Here is a 20,019-nt window from a genome sequence, read left to right as displayed (position 1 = left end):
ACCAGAGCATGCCCTTCCTCTAACAGTAGCATGAGAGGGTCTATGTGCTCGATAGCTCCTAATTTCCAACACCGAAGAAAGAAAGAATAGAATGACTTCACTGTATTGTTATTCATGGGGCGAAGATACCGCGGAAATCCTGCATACAGATCTGCCATGCTCTTCAGAGCAATATACGTTGCGGCCACGGCACTGTATGGTTGAATCGAGTATCGTAGCTTTCCATGTACTTCTAAACCTAAATGCTGTACTTGGCTAAGCTATCCTAATCGTCCTCCAGCATCGCTTCTTTCTTTTGAAGAATCCCGTCATACTCTTGAGTATGGTGTTCCACATAGGCCCCTCGCGCCTTTGACATCATATGGCAGTCGTGTAGACCACGGCCTCACGACTTCAATTTCACGTTGTATCCTCTCCATTCTGTCCTTGTGTATCCGAATGGCGCATCAACTGAATACTTGGGTCGATTGACGTAATATGCCTTAGTTGGTCTGCCCGAAAGGCGTCACCGTTGAAATTATCCGGCCAGCCATGCTTCGAATACAGCTCTCTCAAAGGAAGCTCGTCGCTGTCCCATTCCTGTCCACTATTTTCCCCGCCACCGGGCAGTATCTCCAATGAGCGATACCAGCGAATAATATCTCTCAGCACATCACCAGCAGGGCGACTAGGTATATGCTGAAAGCTATTGTCGTTGTCGCTTCTCTCGCCACACTCATACTCATCAGCAGACTCGCGGTCTGGATTGCCTCGTATCGCAGGATCAGTTGTGTCCCAACTTTCCTGATCAATGATCCAAATCCGATGCCTCCGCGCATCATATAGAATCACACTTTGGTGGTTCCCTATAATCGAGAGTGCAGTTATCCACGGTCGCATATATGGACCATCTTCATCTTCATAGCCATCATCACTTGGCATAATATGGAACGGATCGCGTCCTTGCTCTATGTCTTCGGGTTGACGGTAATCGGCGAAGATACCCCCCTTGAAGAAATCCGTTTGGCCAGCAAGGGAGATGTCGATGTACGGTAAGATGCTATAGAGATACATGATCGAGGGGTCTAGGCCGAGTTCCTCATATAATTCACGAACATTGTCGATATCATGTGGGCCATTGATGATGCCGGCGGGGTTGAGGAAGCGCATGTTTGCCAAAGTTTGGTAGATTTCTAGCATGAGGTCAGCGACCTCGTGCAGATTGGCTTTTTGTGTTGATGTGAGTTGCTGATCCATTGTGCTTTCTGGTGTTGTTGGACTTCGCTATCGGGACTTTTGTCATATTAGACGAGTATAATAGGGGGTCGGGTGGTTATTAAAGAAGCACCAAGCAGGCACCACCAGCCCCATCTCGTGTTCTGCACTCTTGAAGCCTTGGATCCACTGCGAACTCTGCGAATCAACAGCTTGCGCCTGAAATGTGGGGCTTGACATAGCATATCATTGGTGCTGTGCTATAGATCGTCGAAGGTTTATCTATCCTAAGAATGACTCCCCACTGGTATGTGTCAAGCTGTTGAAGCATATGGTCGAACATGTGTGAGGCGGTGACCTGCCAGGGCAGACACGATTGACACGGACTCTCTGGGACTTGTGGTTCACAAGCATAGCTCGCGTCATATTTGCAATCGTTCCCTTACTTGTTGGATACAAACGCCAAAAGCTCGTATGTGCAGCCCTGCAACATTCGACATGTTGACAATACTTCGAGCACATTGGGATGCTGGCTAGACCTCGTTAGGAAAAAGCAATATAAACTTACGACAGCACTTGAGGAGGCTTGTCGAATATACCGAGAGAGGGGGCATTTTGAAGACTCATAATGATATACCTGATATCATCTATAAACAACTCTATACAGAGAAGATACTGTAATTTTAAAACACGAAAGTACCCGAAGTATTCTACAAGTAGATCGGATTATCCACCAATCAATATCAATGTCCACCCCACGCAGTCATCGCAATGCGGTATCAGAGATTGGGCCAACTAATGCAGACATGACTGAGAAACCGGGACTGGGGTCCCTGTACGGAGATCAGATGATATTTTCTATTTAGGACTAGTATGTGCTGACAGAAGTACTGGAAGGCACCCAAAGTGGGGTAAACCGGAGCCACATAAAAGGATGTCAATTGCCCCAGTTATATACTCTTCTGGAGTCAAGTATCAGTGGCGGTTCCGAACACCCACCGCCTTCCGCCGGTGGGTGTTCGGCAGCCTAAAGGAATTTTCAGTGTAAAGGAAGAAAATGAAGCAATTTATATTATTACTACTAAATGCCTGTAGAATCAATAAAATAAAGCTGATTACCCGATTCCTCTGCCAATCCTGTATCTGAAGCTGTAGTTTTATTTTCTATATAAGGTGCTGGCGGGAGGTGGCTGTACACTTTGAAATACGCCTTATCCACTGTTTTCTTATTTTTTTTATTATCTTTGGTCTTCCTATCTGTAATAGACCGATTTGTATTCTTTATACACAGTATATTACTATCTCCAAGGTATTAAATCTCTCGCTTAAACTTTTTACAGCTTCGGGATATCTGTGTAGCCTTAATTTATATAAAAGTTAAATTTATAATAGCAAACTGTTTAGATTGAAGCTTTTGTTGATGAAATAAGTAGTCAAGATAGTACTCAATACAAGGATTGTTTGATATATTATTATTTAGAAGTTTAAATAGCTTTTTCTGATTCTTTTCAACTTGCTGAGTACTTTTTGGAGGTGTATTCTCAATACTTGAAGACTAAGGATTTGGAGGTAGTGTAGTCTCTCTGTATATATATAAATCAGGTGCGGAGATCTCTGGTAAAGGTAGTAAAGTTTTCTGAATATCTTCAATAATTGAAGATCTATTTGGAGGAAAGATACTGTGTTTTTTAAAAGAGTTACAAATAAGGTACAGAGTAAAAGTCTTCTTATATACAGCAATAATATTATGTAGAAAATTTGCTTTATCTCCCGGGACTCTATACCACTGTGTAATATAATTATTTGTACTGCGAAAGTATATTTTATATATAAGAAAGGGCTTTCTATCAAGCAATTAACAGCAATATATTATATAAGGTTAAAAACAAAAGGGAAGAATCTTATATATTTTACAGAGTTAAAGAAATTCAACTGTTTTATAAGCTATATAGCTGTCGAAGAGAAGTATATATTTTTCTCCTTTTTTTGTACAATTTTTAATCTCCTTATAGAATTTTTAAAGCTATTTAAGTATAATTTTATTATTTATATAGTCTTTATCGGTAACTGTAGTATAATAATCGGGAATTGCTTTATTGTACCAGACCTCTATAAATTTCTTTCCTTTAAAGATAAAGAGCAGAGTTATAATCCAGCTATCTACAGCAATATACTCAAACACAGTAATATTCTCCGTATACTCAGTTTCAGAAAGATTAGAAACTCTTCTCTTTATATCAAGTATTTTTTAAGACTTTCTACTGCCTGGTTGAAAGCCGTATTTATTAAAGTTATATACAAGGCGAGCAGGAATATCTTTAAGTAAGTTAGTAAACTGAATATATCAGAATTAAAGCTGTCTGATATTCTCTATATCTAGATATTTCTTCTCCTTTGGTCTTTAAATTACAGGGCTTAATTTAAGATCAGGAGAAAGTCTTTTGGAAAAATAATATACCTATAATTGACTGATACTCTGTGTAGGATTATCGCGCTGTACAGTAAGGTTTACCCACTTTAAAAGCAATGATATAGTCACCGGGAGATAAATATTATGTATTTTAGTAATCTATTGCTTTAAGGCAGTCTTTTGATACTTATTTAGTGTTTTATTTAGTATATTTCGAGCTGTACGAGGCTTTCTTCTTTTATAAATACGGCTATGGAGTGTGCAGTATAGGATCCCGAATTCTCGCGTGATTTTTGCAATATTAGGCTTTTTTTCAAGATAGACAGCTTCAATAGCTTTATCTACATGTGAATCTGAAATTTTAGATGTTTTGGGCATTTTTTATGGTTTGTATAGCTTTAAAAAGATAGAAAATTGATTATTTTTCTTTACGCTGAAAATTCCTTTAGGCTGCCGAACACCCACCGGCGGAAGGCGGTGGGTGTTCGGAACCGCCACTGATAAGTCTTGCAAGGCTGAGACTATTCACTCTGAAATAATCTCTCTTCAAGTAAGCTATGCTGTTTCACTGAATTCCTAACTATAGTAGAGAGTATCGTGACACTTGAATGAGTATTATGTCTCACACTATAGGTCTTATAGGATGTTCCGGGGCTTCGATGATTATCACGACTATGCTGGGTTCGGCGTGCCCCTCCCAATGACTGATTTGCGAAGTACCCCCCTTCATCAAGCGGTTAGAAGCAACGACATCGCTAGAGTTGAGGAGTGTTTGAGAAACGGGGCAGACGTTAATGTGCAGGATGGACAGTGTAAAACCCCCTTGCAGGTTGCTGTGGGCAGCAACATTGAACATGAAGACATTATCCGACTCCTCCTCCAATACGGAGCAGATGTCACGGGACACAGAGGTGTGCATGGAAATGCCTTGACCTGTGCTGCTGTCGGCAGCCCAAGAACTATGAAGATTCTTTTAGATCATGCATCCGCGCAAAAGGACTTCAGCCTCACATCCGCCAATCGAGCACTATATGCAGCATCAGAAGTTGGCCGTCTGGAAATGGTTCAGCTTCTTCTAGCTCAAGGGGTTAGTCCCAATGCCGAAGGCTCTATGTATGGGTCTGCGCTTGAAGCAGCAGCACAGTATGGAAGTGAAGATTCTGTCCGGGCGCTCTTAGATGCTGGCGCAGAGGTAAATTTTCAAGGCGGGTATCATGGGAACGCGCTTCAGGCTGCGGCTAGATATGGACACCTGAACCTCGTGAAAATTTTGCTTGAGGCCGGTGCCGATATAAATGCCCCAGGGGGTGTCTATGCTAATGCATTGACATCAGCTATAAAACGAGATCATCCACTGGTTGTGGATTTTCTTCTGCAGGCGGGTGCAACGCCTGTTTCAGAAAATGAGAAATCGTCTTCAATGGACGGATACGAAGATTAGAGTTGGGGAGCTGTGTATATACACGAATTTTAATGTGCTATGTGTAGGGAGATCATTATTAAACTTGACATCATAAATTCGTTCCATTGTCTCTTAAATGATGCCAGAGTACAACCACTGCACACGTATATTTCACGGCTTATCATTTCGGGACCGCAGCCTGCAAAGCGCGCGTCTGGGTCCAGTTTCAATTAAACTTAAACTGGCTAGTGTAATTTCCTCCTCTCACAGAGGGTTTCAGTATTTATTTGGCCAAGATATGTGAACAACGCGCTCGCTATTCCGAAGGCCTCACCTTTTTTATACTTGGGTACCAGCAGTACTCGCTCCTGACTAATGCTGAGACCGCACTATCGCCGACTGATGACCCTGACCTGCTAACCCCCTTTTGTGATTCTCTATAGGTGGTCAACTAATACATGAGAGTCTCCCAGAGATGGATATATTGAATGAGCACCGAAGCAGTGACGACCGGTGCTCAACTCAAACAAACTGCACTAAAATATCTTATCCATACGCCTTGCATATTGGGACGATTTAACATCAAATTCCCCGCTTTCATCTACACTGCATATTCCCTTCAAAGGCAACGATTTACTGCTGATCAGGATCCGCATCGGCAAAGGTGGTGCCAGCAACGATCTCATCATACCACACCTGGCGAGTTCCCTGAGTTCCCTTCATACCACCATCATCATACCAGCCATTCGCATAAAGACCAACCCGGAACTGGAACGGCCGACCATCATCAACGGTGGTATCGATATTGTACTTCTCGAGCACCTTCTTCCCATCGAACCACATCTTATAATACCCCGTGCCGTCGGCCCTCCACTTTGCCTGAATAATAATCTTGTGCCACACGCCCGCGCTCACAGTAGCCAAATTGCTAAAGGTGGTTGTCTTTTGCGCACACACACTGCCCGTCTTGACTCGCGTAAAGAGTTGGTCGCCGATCAGCCACACCATGCTGGAAGGCATGTAATCATCGCAGCCTGTGTCCCCGAAATCGGCAATGAACTGTGCAATATTGTACGATTGCGCGGGAGAGAACTGCCAGGATTCCTGCAGACGGAACGTGAAGCCATAGAAGCCTTCATCGCCTAGCTTGTACATGTCGTTGTGAACGACCTCTGAGTGGTAGCGACCGCTGTAGCTCGAGTCGTAGACCTGAGTCATTTTCAGGGCGGTTGACCCTCCGTAGACAACATTGGTAACTTGTTGCACTGTGCCCTTGTGCTCTTGGTTGATGGAGCTCCAGCCTGAGGTGGTGCCTGTGTTCTTGAAAGTTTGGGTAGCATGTATTGTGAAGCTTAAGCTAAGTAGTATAGCAGCTGCTACTGATTGGAAATGCATCTTGAGTGGGAAAAGGGATGGGCCAATACTTTGTTCTTACATTGTGTCATGACTCGAGAAGCGGCGATTTTGGGGGCTTTTGTATTCTAGATCCCCCATCATATGTTCACCCCTAACAATACCATAAACGTGGCCAAGCGTTGTTATTCTCGAAATCAGGTTATTGCTCGTGTTGAAAGTGGGGACTTGTGCAGCCAAGATACTCTTAAACCACTGCTGGGTTGCATCCGCTCGGCTGGAATTACCTGGACTGCAGCAGAATGGAGTCAATATGCCAGCCACTATCCCGCGACTAAGAACCAACGCAAGTGACTGGCCCGGTTTCACTCGAACAATGCATAATTACTTTCATTATTGGTCACGTTTCGCAAAGGGTTTTACAGATAAATAGATGACCAGCTGCTGTTTAGGGGAAATGGTCTAAAGCTGTGGAAGCCCCGGATAATACTACCATTACAGACACGATTATCGTGCCATCACGCGTCGGCGAATATACGGAGTATGCTTTCCAATGTGTCACTTTGTGTTGATTGAAATACAAAAGTGATATAGCACGACAATCTGCTTTGAAGCTAGGAGGGATGTTACAAGCACAACTCCGAACCAATCGCGTATTCTTCTGGACTATTTGCGAAATATGACATGTTACTGGCTCACTTTAGATTTCATTAAACTGGAATCACAGGCGTGCATGAGGAGGGGCCGGCATAACAGAATCCTTCTTGATCATATCGCTGAGCTTGTACGCCATGGCGCCAATTGGCGCAGTGGGATGTCCACTAATTTGCTCGGGGAACACACTGGCATCCATCACCCGCAGGCGCTTGACACCATGTACTCGACACTGTACATCGACCACGCTGTTCTCGGGTGAGGTCCCCATCCGTGCGCTGCCAACCGGGTGGTACAATGTGAAGGCCTTTTCGTTCATCCAGCGAAGAATTTGGTCATCCGTGATGCGATCAATGTCGCTGCTGGAGTATGGCCACCAGTAAGACCAGGGGTCGTCATTAACTGGCACGCGCTCGAGGTATTTTTGAAACGCAGGGCTCCGCATGATCCGGAGGCAGACGCGTATTCCCGCCAGGAGAACTGCGCGGTCGTTACCCTCTGCATCACTGAAATATTTGGGGTCAATTATGGCTGTAGCAAAAGTGGAGTGTCAGTTTCCATTTGTTTACTGGCTTTCGAAGAAGGCAAGAATGCTTACGATGGTCAAAGGGGTCTCTGCTCTTAAGGGTGATGGTTCCCTTGCTTTGCGGACGCAGGCTGATCGGAGCGAGGGTGAATACACTGGCCCCATCCATCGGTGGCTCTTCACCATGATGGATGAATCCGGTTGGGACGCCGATGATCTCCACATCCGGTCCAATCAACCCTGAGGTATAGTCCTTCGGGGGGTTGCGCTCCGAAGACGAACCTGGGAAGGGGTGGTGCTCCCATGATCGGATGAATGCTGCTGTTTCGCCCACATTGTTGGTCAGTGGACCTCCTCCCAGAAGCATCCATCGAGCTAAGGACGGGAAAGCCCTGAGAGGGCTGCTAAGGTAGTCGAGGGTGCTGCCCGCCTTCGCCTTGCACATCAGGGTAGTTGTCACCAAATGATCTTTGAGGTTTTGTCCTACGGCATCGTTGGCCCGGACGACGGGGATACCATGCTTTTCCAATTCATCCTTGGGCCCGATACCACTCAAAAGCAACAGCTGCGGCGTGTTAACCGCCCCGCCGCTGAGAATGACCTCTCTGCGTGCATGGACTTCAAAGAGCTCTCCTCCTCGCTGCTTCTGAAACTCCGCTCCAATCGCGATCGGTTCGTCACCACTGAGCCGATCAAAAAGCAGCTTAGTAACATGAGCATGGCATGCGATGAAGAGGTTCGGCCGCTTCCTAACTTCCGGTGTCAAGTAAGCCGTCGCCAAGGAGGACCGTTGGCCCTTGGAATCAATGAAGGTCTGGAATCGAGTAGCACCCAGGGTCCCACCCGGCGTGTTGACATCCTCGACTGCTGGGATTCCGGCATCGTAGCAGGCAGGCAGGAACCCTTTTTCGCCAATTTCAGAGAGCCACGAATACCCGGTTTGCCACTCACCCGCATTGCCCCGATGCTGCAGGTCAATGCGCGGACGGTTTGGATTCGGAGTAAAGCGCTCCATACGCTTGAAATATGGCGCCAGGTCGTCATAGCTCCAGCCTTGGCATCCATAGTGAGACGCCCATTCATCAAAGTCGGACCTTGAGCAATGATGGTACATCATCGCGTTGATCGATGTGCTCCCACCGATCAAGCGACCTCGAGGCCAGTACAGACGACGCGACGCGAGGCCAGGCTGCTCAACGGTATAATAATTCCAGTCATGCTCGGTGTGGAGGAGCTTTGGGAACCCCAAAGGCATTTTGCTCTCCGTGACGTCGGTATTATCTCCTCCAGCCTCAAGCAGAAGGACCGAGACATTCGGGTCTTCAGACAGCTTGCTGGCCAGCACGGAGCCAGCCGCGCCCGCTCCGATGATCACTGGACCACAACTTAGCGTTGAGCAATTATCATCTCTCTTCTCAGCTTACCGTAGTCATATCCCTTCAACAAGCGTTGGGCTGAAGAGCAGGTGGCAGGCGGTCCTACCTGCGCTTGCGGTGTCGCATAATGCAGGGGATTAGAAAGCGGGTTGCGATTTTTTCGACTCATTTTTGAAGCGCTGCAGACTAAATCAACACTCGTTGGGGGGTGACGATATTTATTTGGCCTCCTCAAACATGATTGACATGGAGCGGGGAATAACACCCACATGGGAGCCTCTGGCCCGAGGCATCGATGGCCAGTCTGTGCAAAAGGTGTCAATTCAGTGGGAGATGTGGTCTGTGCTACAGAAAATAGACCTTTTGTGGGGCCAATAACCATCATATCAGAACTCACCACGACACCACTACCGCGGGTCCGCGGGTCCGCACGTTGGCAGCCGTCGCCATACGAACTTTAATGCACAAGAAATCTCCGGTCCATTTTCACTAACGATTATGAGGATAGTTTTTCTGTACTGGCAGCGGCTTCGTCTGTCGTGACCAGGCTGCTTCTGGCCACTGTTCCGGACCCTACTTATGTTTCGTTTACTGTTGCGGTGGTGAAATGTTGTTTTCTATTGGTAGGGTGGTTTAAGATGTAGGCTCCTGGGCTCTAACACTAGAGCACAGTGCCATACTAGTGTGGTTTTTTACTGACGGTGCCAGATATATATTTGTGTGCACCTCCATGTGTCGTCCGAAACTGATGCGCTTGATTCAGCCGCATCTACTCAATCTCAAATGGTCCTTGTGAAAGGCATTCCAGACTAGTTCTACATTTCTGGTTATATTTTTTGAGATCGGTAATATCGGTTGTTTCCGTGGGTACAAGCCTTCTGCGCCTGATCGAGTGGTAGTTGAATGCTGAGATCGACGGCCTTACGGTTATCCGAATGCCAAGCGGTGTCTACCAATTTGCTGGTTTGTTTGGAAAATTGACCGTTCCACGATATTGACCATATAAGAGCGATGCAAATTCGTTACGCGATATATGCTGCATATATCAAGCAATGGATATAACTAATTGTCATCCAGGACTTCGCTTTTGTGTGGTTGTAAATGGTCGAACTTGTCCCTCACAGCCGACTTTTCAGGCGTCCTACTCGGGGAATATGGCCTTCTGGAATAAGCCGAGTAGATGGTTCTATTGGTCCTTCCCACTAATGAGGCCTCCCACAGATTCCTCTGCGGATATTATTCATGTCGTTCATAAATTTGTGAAATGATCAAATATCGTAGTTCATATAGGAGGTGTTGTTGGATGGCTCTCCCACAAGAGGCAAGCTGAGAGGGGCGAAATCAATGTCGCTTTCTACTGACCTTGCTCTGAATCGTGCGAGGTCGCGCTCAAGACCAGATACTTGATTAACTAAACTCGAACATACGGTTTTGTCTGGGGTCTCACTATGCATGGGGATGACATGAAGTGTGTGCCCTTGAAACAAAGGTCTCATACGGATTCATCGCGGACCTCAGCATGGCCTTCGCTCATTGAGTCTCTCTCTCAGAGTAGACACAAACTGATAATCCTGTCGTTTAGTGAAATGAGATAGTACTATGAATTTATTGTTCTTAGTTGGTGATACTTGAATAAGGCCTTCTACAACCACTATTCTGAAAATGTGAAAAGAAACCGTAGCTCTACGCCACTGCCTTCAGGAAAGTCGTTAATTCTAACAATGCCTATTGATGTGGGCCAGGACCCTGACATGCAGGGCCTTTTGCCGCTTGTCGTGCTGGGTTGGTACATTTGATGACGGTGCGAAAGGATCGGCATACCTCATCAACGGGCGGATATTGTGGCCCTGGTTCTGCAATAATTCTGTACAATATGATTAGTCGCGACTGAGCAGGGGCTGGCTTAGGTCGATAGTGCAGTGGCTGCCTCCACAAGGCTTGGCTCAGCAGTACCCTTTGCTGACATTGCCGGCACTAACAGTCTCTCATGCAGGGTCAGCACTTGTTTCTTGGCAGGCTACCGTATAGATACTATTACTTCAATGATATTGTATACAGGGCTACCCATTATAAATATGAAGATCTTTCGCATCATTTTTTGGTGGAAATCACTCAATCAGAACATATTTCAATTGTATATCTGACTATCCCAAACAATCGTCACAAAAGCCCCTCGAGCTCAACGTACCATCAAACCCCGAAATACCTGGTCTACTGGTGTATGCAGCAATTCACCATGCGGACCTCATTATCTGCTACTATTTGTCTCAGCCTTCTCCTTCCTGCCGTCCCAACCATCGGCAACCCTCTCAACGCGGAAAACTCGAACGGTGAATCCATCCGCCATGATTCCGTGCAACTCCAACCATTCAAACCTATCAACACTGCCCACCCTCTCGCCGTACGCTCCCCCGACGGCATCGGGTGCTCCGATGATAACAAGCGATGTGGCTTGATGTGCATTGATAAGGATGAAGAATGCAATAGCCATAACAGTGGCTGGGACTGGTGGCGTCGGAGCCTTGAGGACAGTTCCGGTGCTCTTGCCGCTCGCTCGCCTGATTGGGGTTGCGCCGAGGACAACAAGCGATGCGGTCTGATGTGTATCCCCAAGAACGAGGACTGCAACCCCAATTACGGGTGTTCCGCCGACAATAAACGATGCGGTTGGATGTGTATTGACAAGAATGAAGAATGCAACAGTGAAACTGGCGGCTGGGACTGGTGGCGGAGGAGTCTTGAGGAGCCTTCCCATGCTCTTGCCGTGCGCTCGCCTGATTGGGGATGCGCCGAGGACAACAAGCGATGCGGTCTGATGTGTATTCCCAAGAACGAGGACTGCAACCCCAATTACGGGTGTTCCGCCGACAATAAACGATGCGGTTGGATGTGTATTGACAAGAATGAAGAATGCAACAGCGAAACCGGCGGCTGGGACTGGTGGCGGAGGAGTCTTGAGGAGCCTTCCCAGGCTCTTGCCGTGCGCTCGCCTGATTGGGGATGTGCGGACGATAACAAACGATGTGGATTGATGTGTATTCCCAAGAACGAGGACTGCAACCCCAATTACGGCTGTTCTAATGACAACAAGCGATGTGGCTTGATGTGTATCGACAAGGATCAAGAGTGCAACAGCGAAACTGGTGGCTGGGACTGGTGGCGTAGGAGCCTTGAGAACCATTCCCCCGCTATCGCTGCACGATCGCCTGATGGGTTTGGATGCGCCGATGACAACAAGAGGTGCGGTTGGATGTGCATCCCTAAGGATGAGCAATGTTGTGGCAACCAAGGCAGCTGCAGTGCGAATGAAGAGTGCCACAAAAACGATAACGGAGACTATGGCTGCTGCGCCAAGGGTGAGACTTGCACAAATACCAATGGTACATGGCTTAATGGAGTCAGGCAAGTTGGCAATGATATCAAAGATGGTGTGAAGAGTGTCGTGGATGGTGGAGCTGCTGATTTGAGGCCCGAGATGGTTGCTGTCGGGACGTTGACTTCCCTGTTTGCTGTCGCCATGATGCTTTAGATGATGATGGCTGGACCGGCATGGTATTTTGGACGATGGTTGGGTATTTTGGGAATTCTCTTGTATCATTTTCCTTAGTTCTCATTTCTTTGCGTTGTTATATGAGTGAATTGCATCCACACCATCCTGGCGATGTTGTGGCATTTTGATTTCAAACTTCCTGCTGTAGACAAGCCATCAGCCTCAGCCAGTAACAGCACCCTTATTGCCTCTGGTCTCAACCACACTGAATACGTGTTCAACCCTCACTATGGAATAGGGATCTGTTGCGTCACACAGTGGATGCCGCCGCCATTCAGCACGATTTCTTTAAGATACACCTGGACCACCTCTCGGTTTGGAAACAACCTTCGAAGTGTTTGTATAGCCAAGTTGTCGGCCTTTTCATCTCCAAATCGTGGAGCAATAACCGCACCATTTACGAGCACGTAGTTCACATAACTCAGACACAAGTCCGCATCCGAGGGAATAGGCCCATCTAAACGCGCTTCATGGATGTCGAAAAGTCCAAAGCGTCTTCCTTTCGCATCTGTTGCCTGGCTTAAGATACGCTTATTTGTATCATAGACCGCTCTTAAAACTTCATTATCTGAAGAGGGCTTATTGAGGACGATTTTACCAGGAGCCACAAAGCGGGCCCAGATATCAATATGTCCATCGGTCACCTCGTAATCATTCAGCCCAGGTAGCCAAATAATTTTGGATACGCCCAAAAGCCTGCAAAGCTCTTTCTCGATCGTCACTCGACTAACACTAGGATTGCGATTAGGGTTAAAGATGGAGCTCTCGGTCGCCAGTAAGGTTCCTTCTCCGTCCGTTTCCAACGCGCCGCCTTCTAGGACGACTGAAGTCTCTACGTGGGGGATTCCTCTGTCAGCGAGGAAGTCCTTCGCGAGAATTGTATTGTTACTTGAGGGATATCGTCCACCCCAGCCATTAAAGTGGAAGTCGACCCCGTGCAGAATGGACCGTGACGTCCCTTCACTGATCACAAATGTCGGCGCTACGTCGCGCATCCAAAATTCCAAGTCACTCACGTCAGTAGGTTGTATTTCGACACCATATCTGCCAGAGTGTTGGAATGCTCGTTCCGCTTCGGGAACCTCCGTGGAATGCACCAGGAGAATTACAGTCTGAAAATGACAAATTGCTTTCGCGATTGCGATCAGTTCGTTCTTTATACGGGCGATCCGGCATTTCTCATAATTTGGGTTGTCAGGCCCCGGCCAGGACATAATTATCTTCCCATGGCAGGAAGGATTCCCTTCATAGGGCATGTAGAATTTCGCACGAATGGTCATGGTGGCAGGTAGCCAATGGTAACGCAACGGATGACGAACATGGAACAAGAATTTTATGACAGAAACACAATGAATCAGAAATGGAACAGGCGCGCCTATATATTTGTCACGGATCATTCCTGGGAAACTCGCTTTGTTCGTTCCCGTCCAATTTGGAATGTAGCGCTGGAGCCCTTTACCCCACCGGTTATGTGATGGATGAAATGCATCCAACCTCCCGTTTTTTTTTTTCCCTACATAATCTACTGCTGAAAGCAGCTCTGTTAGTCGTAGAAAGGCCTATAGACAGATAGATACCTTTTACATGTACAATTTGTCTCATTCAACAATATTGTCAATTCTGATCCCCAGAGGCCTCTCTCATACAACATAACAACCTCCCCTTGAGTGAACGTTAACCAAATCACATAATGGGTGGCTACCTGAGCACCAACCGGACACCTTCGTCCACTAATAACACCAAATACCGCAACTCCCCTCCCAAGAACGACGCTCCTCTCGAAACAGGCCAATTCACCTTTCCCCCAGAATGGCATCCACATCTCGCGACCATGATGGGCTTCCCTTCGCGAGCCTCCTGCCTAGAATCCTTATGGGAGAAGAACTGCGAGGAAATCGTTGACCTGGCCGCTGCAATCGCAGAGTTTGAGCCCGTGCGACTGTATACTCGCCCCGAAGATATCGAATATGCCCAGGACCTCGTCAACCGGAAAGTACGCATTCCATCGAAGGTGAATGTAATTCCCATCCCAATCAACCACTGTTGGGTTCGCGATACAGCCCCAGTATATGTGCACGATGCTACAGGGAAGCTAGGCCCCGGACAGCGGCTAGCTATCGACTTTAAATTCAATGAATGGGGGAACAAGAACGGGTGGGAAGGGACGCATGGTCATTACCGCTATGGTAACCCTTCTATGACTGGGAAGGAATTACAGGAAAATACTGAGTTCGCACACAATGTCATCGCTGCCGATCAGTTGCCATCACCAGTGCAACGAATTGTACCCAAAATCCGAACTGAGGGCGGGGGTTTGGTCGTGGACGGAGAGGGTACGCTTATTGTCGCGGAAAGCTACATGGTCTGTGAGCAGCGGAACCCGGGGCAAAGTAGGGATGAGATTGAACAGGAGCTACGACGCCTCTTGGGCGTAGAGAAAGTCATATGGGTACCCGGGCGCAAGAATCTCGATATCACCGACTGTCACCTAGACGCTGAGGTGCGGTTCGTAAGACCGGGCGTAATCGTCATGACACGGCATAGCCCTGATGCAGTGGACGGACCAGAGTGGATTAAATGCGGCGAGGAGATCTTGGAGACCTTGCGGAATGAGACTGATGCCAAAGGACGAAAGTTAGAAATTCATTTCATCGACGAGCCAGATCCGAAAAGTCTTGGGATCTTACCGAAGGATGAATTTGTCTCCTCGTACCTCAATAGCTACTTCTGCAACGGCGGGCTTATCATCCCCGCGTTTGGATCAGAGACGCACGATCGGAAATCTCTGGAAACATGGCAGACTCTCCTGCCAGACTGCAAGGTGCGACAGGTTCCTCTTCGCACGATTCCTCTTAGCGGAGGTGTTATCCACTGTGTTACCCAGCAGGTGCCTGCACCAGAAGCGTAAAATGGTGGACTGTCTTGTGTGAATTACCGGGATGTGCTTGGTTCTCAGTGGCCGTTGTATAATCTTTTACCCAATTACTAGTCCTTGGATTAACCATAAGGCGTTGACGCATCTATAGTGCAATTGTTGGCTTCAGAAATTTGTGTTCAACCTCTCCATATTTGAGTGGATGGGCATTTAAGTATGCATTATATGATCATTATTCTATAATATCCCCCTCTGAGATGACGTACTATATAAGGTTTGGTAACTGAAAGTGTCAGAACTATTTCTACAGAGACTTGCGTTGGTGCAATGAGTATGAGGCATTTAAGGACCTTACAGCATATTGCAATGCCATTAGATGCATCCCTGCAAGGCTAGAACAAACCTACACCGCTCGAAGGGGTTTTCAGTACCTATTGCGAATCATAATAGCGGTCTAAATTTCACAGTCACAAATTGCAGTTGCAGACCCATACCAAAATATGTGCCGACGAAACATATTGCAAGCACGCCATATATACAGAATGCAAATTCAAAGATCCTGGATGCAACGGCCGCCGCCTCATATACGATGGTGCGCACGCACTGCCGTGAGCGTATACTGTGTGGCTGTCTGAAAAGTCCCTCATGCAAGGGATGAAGCAGGAGTTGGATCTCATTTCCGAGCCTTATGTAGGATTGGATGTGAACGATGTGGGACTTTCATTTCGACGTCGCCAAATCCGGCGACAAGAAGACCCTGTCATTCTGCATTGGCTTTCAGGGCTCCACAAATGATGCTCGCGACGGTGGAGTAGAGAAAGGCGCGATGGCTACGTGTCTGGATTTGTATGTGTCATACATTGGAGACCATGGTATGACATGGAGTGCATTGGCTGAGCTGAACTAGGTAGACTATAATAAACCCCATGCATACCTTGTTGCTGGATGATTCAACTTGACCATGAACCCTTTTGGATACCATACATTGCTCACACTTGCTCCTTTTCTTTATGTAATTCGACATGCCAAAAACCACAGTAGATGACCCGAGGTCTGAACAACTGGTCAACCTCGCCATTGAGTTCCAAACCCAAAGGATTAACAGCGGCGTGCCAAACGTTGAAGATAATCCATTTTTTGTCGCAGATCTAGGACGGGTCACTCGTCAACACCGACGTTGGAAGCTGAACCTCCCCAATGTCCAACCATTCTATGGTAAGCTGTCGCTTGTCAACTGAAACATTATTGTTACCGGAGTTTCTAACTATTCAATCAGCGGTAAAATGCAACTCCGATCCTCTCTTACTTCGCGCCCTCGCGGAACTGGGTGCCGGCTTTGACTGTGCCTCGATCGAAGAAATACGATCCGTGTTGGCGCTGGGCGTTGATCCATCCCGGATTATATTCGCCAACCCGTGCAAGCCGGCCGCGGCGCTTAATTATGCCAGAGAGGCTGGTATTGTGACTACAGTTTTTGATAATATAGATGAGCTAGAGACAATACATTGTTATATGCCTCGCGCACAACTCTTGTTACGAATTTACGCCAATGATGCCAGTGCGCTGATAAACTTCGGAGACAAGTTCGGAGCGCCGGCAGGGATGACGCGGGCTTTGCTGAATAGGGCAAAGGAACTGAGTCTGGATGTTGTTGGGGTTAGTTTTCATGTTGGTAAGGCCGTCCTCCTTCATTCATATTACTTGTCTTTTTTTTTTTTTTGCGTTCTTCTTCTCTCCAGTATTTTGGACGCACAATTCTACGGATATTATGATTTAGACCCTAACCAACGATTAGGTACCGGCGCCAACGACCTAAACTCATTCCGAAAGGCAATCAAAGAAGCCCGAATAGTTTTTGACCAAGCTGAAACCTTCGGGTTTACAATGAGGATTGTCGATGTCGGTGGCGGATTTCAAGACAAAAACTTCGGAGAAATAGCGTCCACAATCCGTGACTCCTTAGCTGACAATTTCCCCAGCACGACCAGATTTATCGCAGAGCCCGGCCGGTTCTACGCACGATCGGCATATACGCTAGTATGCAGGGTAATATCCCGGCGACGACAGGTGGGAGAAGTATGTAAGGATCAACCGGATATGTTATACCAGAATGATGGACTGTACGGGAATTTTATGAACTGTTTAATGGAGAAAGAGATTTTTCATCCGATTCTCATACCGGATCATGGTTCGTTGGGTGATAGAGAGGATGGGCCTCATAGGTATACTATCTGGGGGCCGACGTGTGATGGATGTGACTATGTTGTGAGGGATACTACTCTTCGTTGTGAGGCGAAGGTAAGGGATTGGTTGATGTATAAGAATATGGGAGGTAAGTTGAGATTCATTCAGTATGAACCATGTAAGGCTAAAGGACGTTACAGCGTACACTAATGCAACAGCTACTCGGTTTAATGGCTTCTCGAGTAATATCTTAACTTTATATGTGGATAGCGAGCTGCCTGGCCAAGTCTGAACCGCTGATTAACGGCTGGATATTTAGAAGACAGGCCCGCAAAACAAATCAAATCCAGGATCCCAGTTACTCCCATCATCGGAATGAAGTAGATTGTTGATTGTAAAGTCGTTATCATGGAGTTCCGGAAAGGCCCACGAAACATCGCTGCTGGTTCCGGTATCGTTGCCAGTCGAGCCCGGTGCGACATACGAAGGGTCAAGGATTTGGTCCAGGATGCGGGTCAGTTTCGCCTTGACCTTCTTGCAAAATCCCAGATTGCCACTCCCAGGCCTAGCGACCCAGCTTAGGCAGGAGATGTAGACGGTGAGCTCCCGTATTATCTCCGCTCGAGGCAAGCCGGGGTAGGTAGGACTCAGTACGGAATTGGAGGATTGGAGTAACTCCGTCGCAAGGAGCTCGGCACTGGGGAGACCGTACGGTAGGAACTGCGACATGCGTTAGCTTATCCATCAATGACTAATATTTTCCCTATGTTGTCATTGCTGCATACAATGCTGGAAAAGTCGCTTCTGACTTCTCTTGATCTTTCCCGATGTTCATTGATCACTAGGACGGTGGAAAGGATGGTCTTTGCCACAAGAAGAAGCTCCTTGGGCTTTTCGCGTTGGCATCCCTGGGCCGCGAACCGATGCAACAAGAAGATTGAGTGAAGATAATCCAGATAGATGGACAAAAGAGCAATAATGTCCTGGCAGGGCATCTGTTCATTCCACATGTCTGGTGAATATTTCATATGGTTCGGGCACATATCCCAAATTGCATGAAGGCTTTGCAAGATGTTGCTATGGGCATATTAACTCACATGTTGTTAACGGTTCTTCTATGTACCTCATACCTTGTCTTTCCCTCGATGTCGACATAATTCACCCCCAAATGTAGCTCAAGAATCTCCTCTCGTATTGTCGCCAGAAGGAACCGAAGACGTAATATAGTAGAGGGCCGTCGTTTTCCGTCAGTATTCCACCCATTGCTGTCTAGCATTTGGAGGCTCTGCTCATAATTCGAGATATCTATGTCATCATCAATGTCCAGTGGCGGCTTCAAAACACAATAATGTCGAGTCAGTGAGGGTGGTCGACCTAGGATTGTGGCAATGGTTTTATCCATAGAATACACTACAGCGAAGCATCTCCTCCGCCACAAGTCAATAAACCCCGGGTACCGACCCGTAGGTATGTCGTACTGATGGATTCCCGTAGCGTAAATACATGAAGAAAGTTCCCCAAGCGACGAGTATAACCAGCGACCTACGCGAAATATCAGTACTGTTCTAGCCAGCAATAGGACGTATGACAGCTCCATACTTGAATCACCAAATCTTTGAGAGGCAAGCATCATCTGATAATATTTCAGGCAGACCATGAGTTGATTGACAATCGGCAGGGCATTGCTAAGCGGTAGCAATTGATCAGTGACCTCGAGCATTTGGGCGAGCACCACGTCTTTGCACCTCTGTTGGGGGTCAATACGGGTAGCATCACGCTCGGGGGTGTGGATCAAGCCCATAGTGGCAATCTGCATCACACTACCAATGGTTTCCCACCTGACGTTCTTACCACTGATCCATTGGCACAGCTCACCAGCATGCATGGCCAATTTGCCAGGGACTTGTTGGTATGAGTTTTCGAAAACGCGAACAACAGTGCGTAGCCTTGCTGGTTCCTCTTGGGCAATATAGTCCCCAAAAATATCCCATAGCATCTCCAGCGCGGGGAGCATAAGCACTTCGGGTATAATAGGTGTCCGCCCAATCTGATACACCTGTCTCACTAAGCCTCTCACCAGGATTGCATTATCGGCCAGGAAATCCAGGATTTTAAGTCCCAGATCTAGTTGCCGCGGATCAATAGTATACGTGGTACGGTCAGTGTCTGCAACGCCAGGATCACTATCACTAACCCCCTCCCTCATCAAGGAGCGATAGCTGGTTGGGCCGAGAAAGCCAGCACTCTCCAGTGGCGGCGTACTCACCACGACCGCCTGGCCATGCGATGATATCAGCTCTGATGATCCACCTTGGTGTGCATCGTGACTATCAAAAAATTAGCCTAATGAGCACCAAACTCTCAGTCATCTAGAAGGAAAGCGGGAAGGCCCACGATGCGGGTGATCCGGAATTTCTTGGTTTCCGCTGCCCTCTGCTCTTCGTCACTGATAAGGGCCGAAATGTTCTTGTCATCGGTGCCGGGTCATAGACGCA

General features: G+C 47.2%; 9 protein-coding genes across 9 annotated transcripts; 4 read left to right on the top strand and 5 right to left on the bottom strand.

Moving 5' to 3' along the window:
- Window positions 1-399: 399 nt before the first annotated feature.
- On the bottom strand, window positions 400-1,236 carry BDV27DRAFT_167497 (uncharacterized protein; the record flags this gene model as incomplete). Its single annotated transcript, XM_032074503.1, has 1 exon — window positions 400-1,236. One exon carries the CDS (start codon window positions 1,234-1,236, stop codon window positions 400-402), a length of 837 nt encoding a protein of 278 aa, XP_031933675.1.
- A 2,943-nt stretch (window positions 1,237-4,179) lies between these two features.
- Window positions 4,180-5,109, top strand: BDV27DRAFT_119254 (ankyrin repeat domain-containing protein). The gene has a single exon (XM_032064821.1). It carries the CDS (start codon window positions 4,248-4,250, stop codon window positions 5,043-5,045), a length of 798 nt encoding a protein of 265 aa, XP_031933674.1. The 5' UTR covers window positions 4,180-4,247; the 3' UTR covers window positions 5,046-5,109.
- Window positions 5,092-6,560, bottom strand: BDV27DRAFT_119253 (polysaccharide lyase family 20 protein). The gene has a single exon (XM_032064820.1). It carries the CDS (start codon window positions 6,399-6,401, stop codon window positions 5,640-5,642), a length of 762 nt encoding a protein of 253 aa, XP_031933673.1. The 5' UTR covers window positions 6,402-6,560; the 3' UTR covers window positions 5,092-5,639.
- A 311-nt stretch (window positions 6,561-6,871) lies between these two features.
- BDV27DRAFT_167495 (GMC family oxidoreductase) lies at window positions 6,872-9,084 on the bottom strand (the record flags this gene model as incomplete). Its single annotated transcript, XM_032074502.1, has 3 exons — window positions 6,872-7,544; window positions 7,612-8,913; window positions 8,964-9,084. The coding sequence occupies 3 exons, from the start codon at window positions 9,082-9,084 to the stop codon at window positions 7,081-7,083; spliced, it is 1,887 nt and encodes a 628-aa protein (XP_031933672.1). The 3' UTR covers window positions 6,872-7,080.
- A 2,067-nt stretch (window positions 9,085-11,151) lies between these two features.
- On the top strand, window positions 11,152-12,444 carry BDV27DRAFT_151850 (uncharacterized protein; the record flags this gene model as incomplete). Its single annotated transcript, XM_032071435.1, has 1 exon — window positions 11,152-12,444. The coding sequence occupies one exon, from the start codon at window positions 11,152-11,154 to the stop codon at window positions 12,442-12,444; it is 1,293 nt and encodes a 430-aa protein (XP_031933671.1).
- Window positions 12,445-12,692: 248 nt separating this feature from the next.
- BDV27DRAFT_140208 (agmatine deiminase family protein) lies at window positions 12,693-13,745 on the bottom strand (the record flags this gene model as incomplete). Its single annotated transcript, XM_032069609.1, has 1 exon — window positions 12,693-13,745. The coding sequence occupies one exon, from the start codon at window positions 13,743-13,745 to the stop codon at window positions 12,693-12,695; it is 1,053 nt and encodes a 350-aa protein (XP_031933670.1).
- Window positions 13,746-14,155: 410 nt separating this feature from the next.
- Window positions 14,156-15,388, top strand: BDV27DRAFT_167493 (agmatine deiminase family protein; the record flags this gene model as incomplete). Its single annotated transcript, XM_032074501.1, has 1 exon — window positions 14,156-15,388. One exon carries the CDS (start codon window positions 14,156-14,158, stop codon window positions 15,371-15,373), a length of 1,218 nt encoding a protein of 405 aa, XP_031933669.1. The 3' UTR covers window positions 15,374-15,388.
- Window positions 15,389-16,362: 974 nt separating this feature from the next.
- BDV27DRAFT_167491 (type III PLP-dependent enzyme) lies at window positions 16,363-18,244 on the top strand (the record flags this gene model as incomplete). Its single annotated transcript, XM_032074500.1, has 4 exons — window positions 16,363-16,555; window positions 16,617-17,012; window positions 17,136-17,672; window positions 17,725-18,244. 4 exons carry the CDS (start codon window positions 16,363-16,365, stop codon window positions 17,814-17,816), a joined length of 1,218 nt encoding a protein of 405 aa, XP_031933668.1. The 3' UTR covers window positions 17,817-18,244.
- BDV27DRAFT_151846 (fungal specific transcription factor domain-containing protein) lies at window positions 17,840-19,998 on the bottom strand (the record flags this gene model as incomplete). Its single annotated transcript, XM_032071434.1, has 5 exons — window positions 17,840-18,244; window positions 18,310-18,601; window positions 18,655-19,066; window positions 19,124-19,851; window positions 19,919-19,998. 5 exons carry the CDS (start codon window positions 19,996-19,998, stop codon window positions 17,840-17,842), a joined length of 1,917 nt encoding a protein of 638 aa, XP_031933667.1.
- Between the last annotated feature and the right edge of the window lie 21 nt (window positions 19,999-20,019).

This window comes from Aspergillus caelatus, assembly GCF_009193585.1.
Source record: "Aspergillus caelatus strain CBS 763.97 unplaced genomic scaffold BDV27scaffold_2, whole genome shotgun sequence".
Lineage (NCBI taxonomy): Eukaryota > Fungi > Ascomycota > Eurotiomycetes > Eurotiales > Aspergillaceae > Aspergillus > Aspergillus caelatus.
Note: the sequence above shows the minus strand (reverse complement) of the source record. Positions and strands in the feature narration are given on the sequence as shown.

Excerpts from the sequence above, each read along its gene's own strand:
- BDV27DRAFT_119253 (XM_032064820.1), bottom strand. The coding sequence starts at position 6,401 with ATGCATTTCCAATCAGTAGCAGCTGCTATACTACTTAGCTTAAGCTTC.
- BDV27DRAFT_119254 (XM_032064821.1), top strand. The coding sequence starts at position 4,248 with ATGTTCCGGGGCTTCGATGATTATCACGACTATGCTGGGTTCGGCGTG.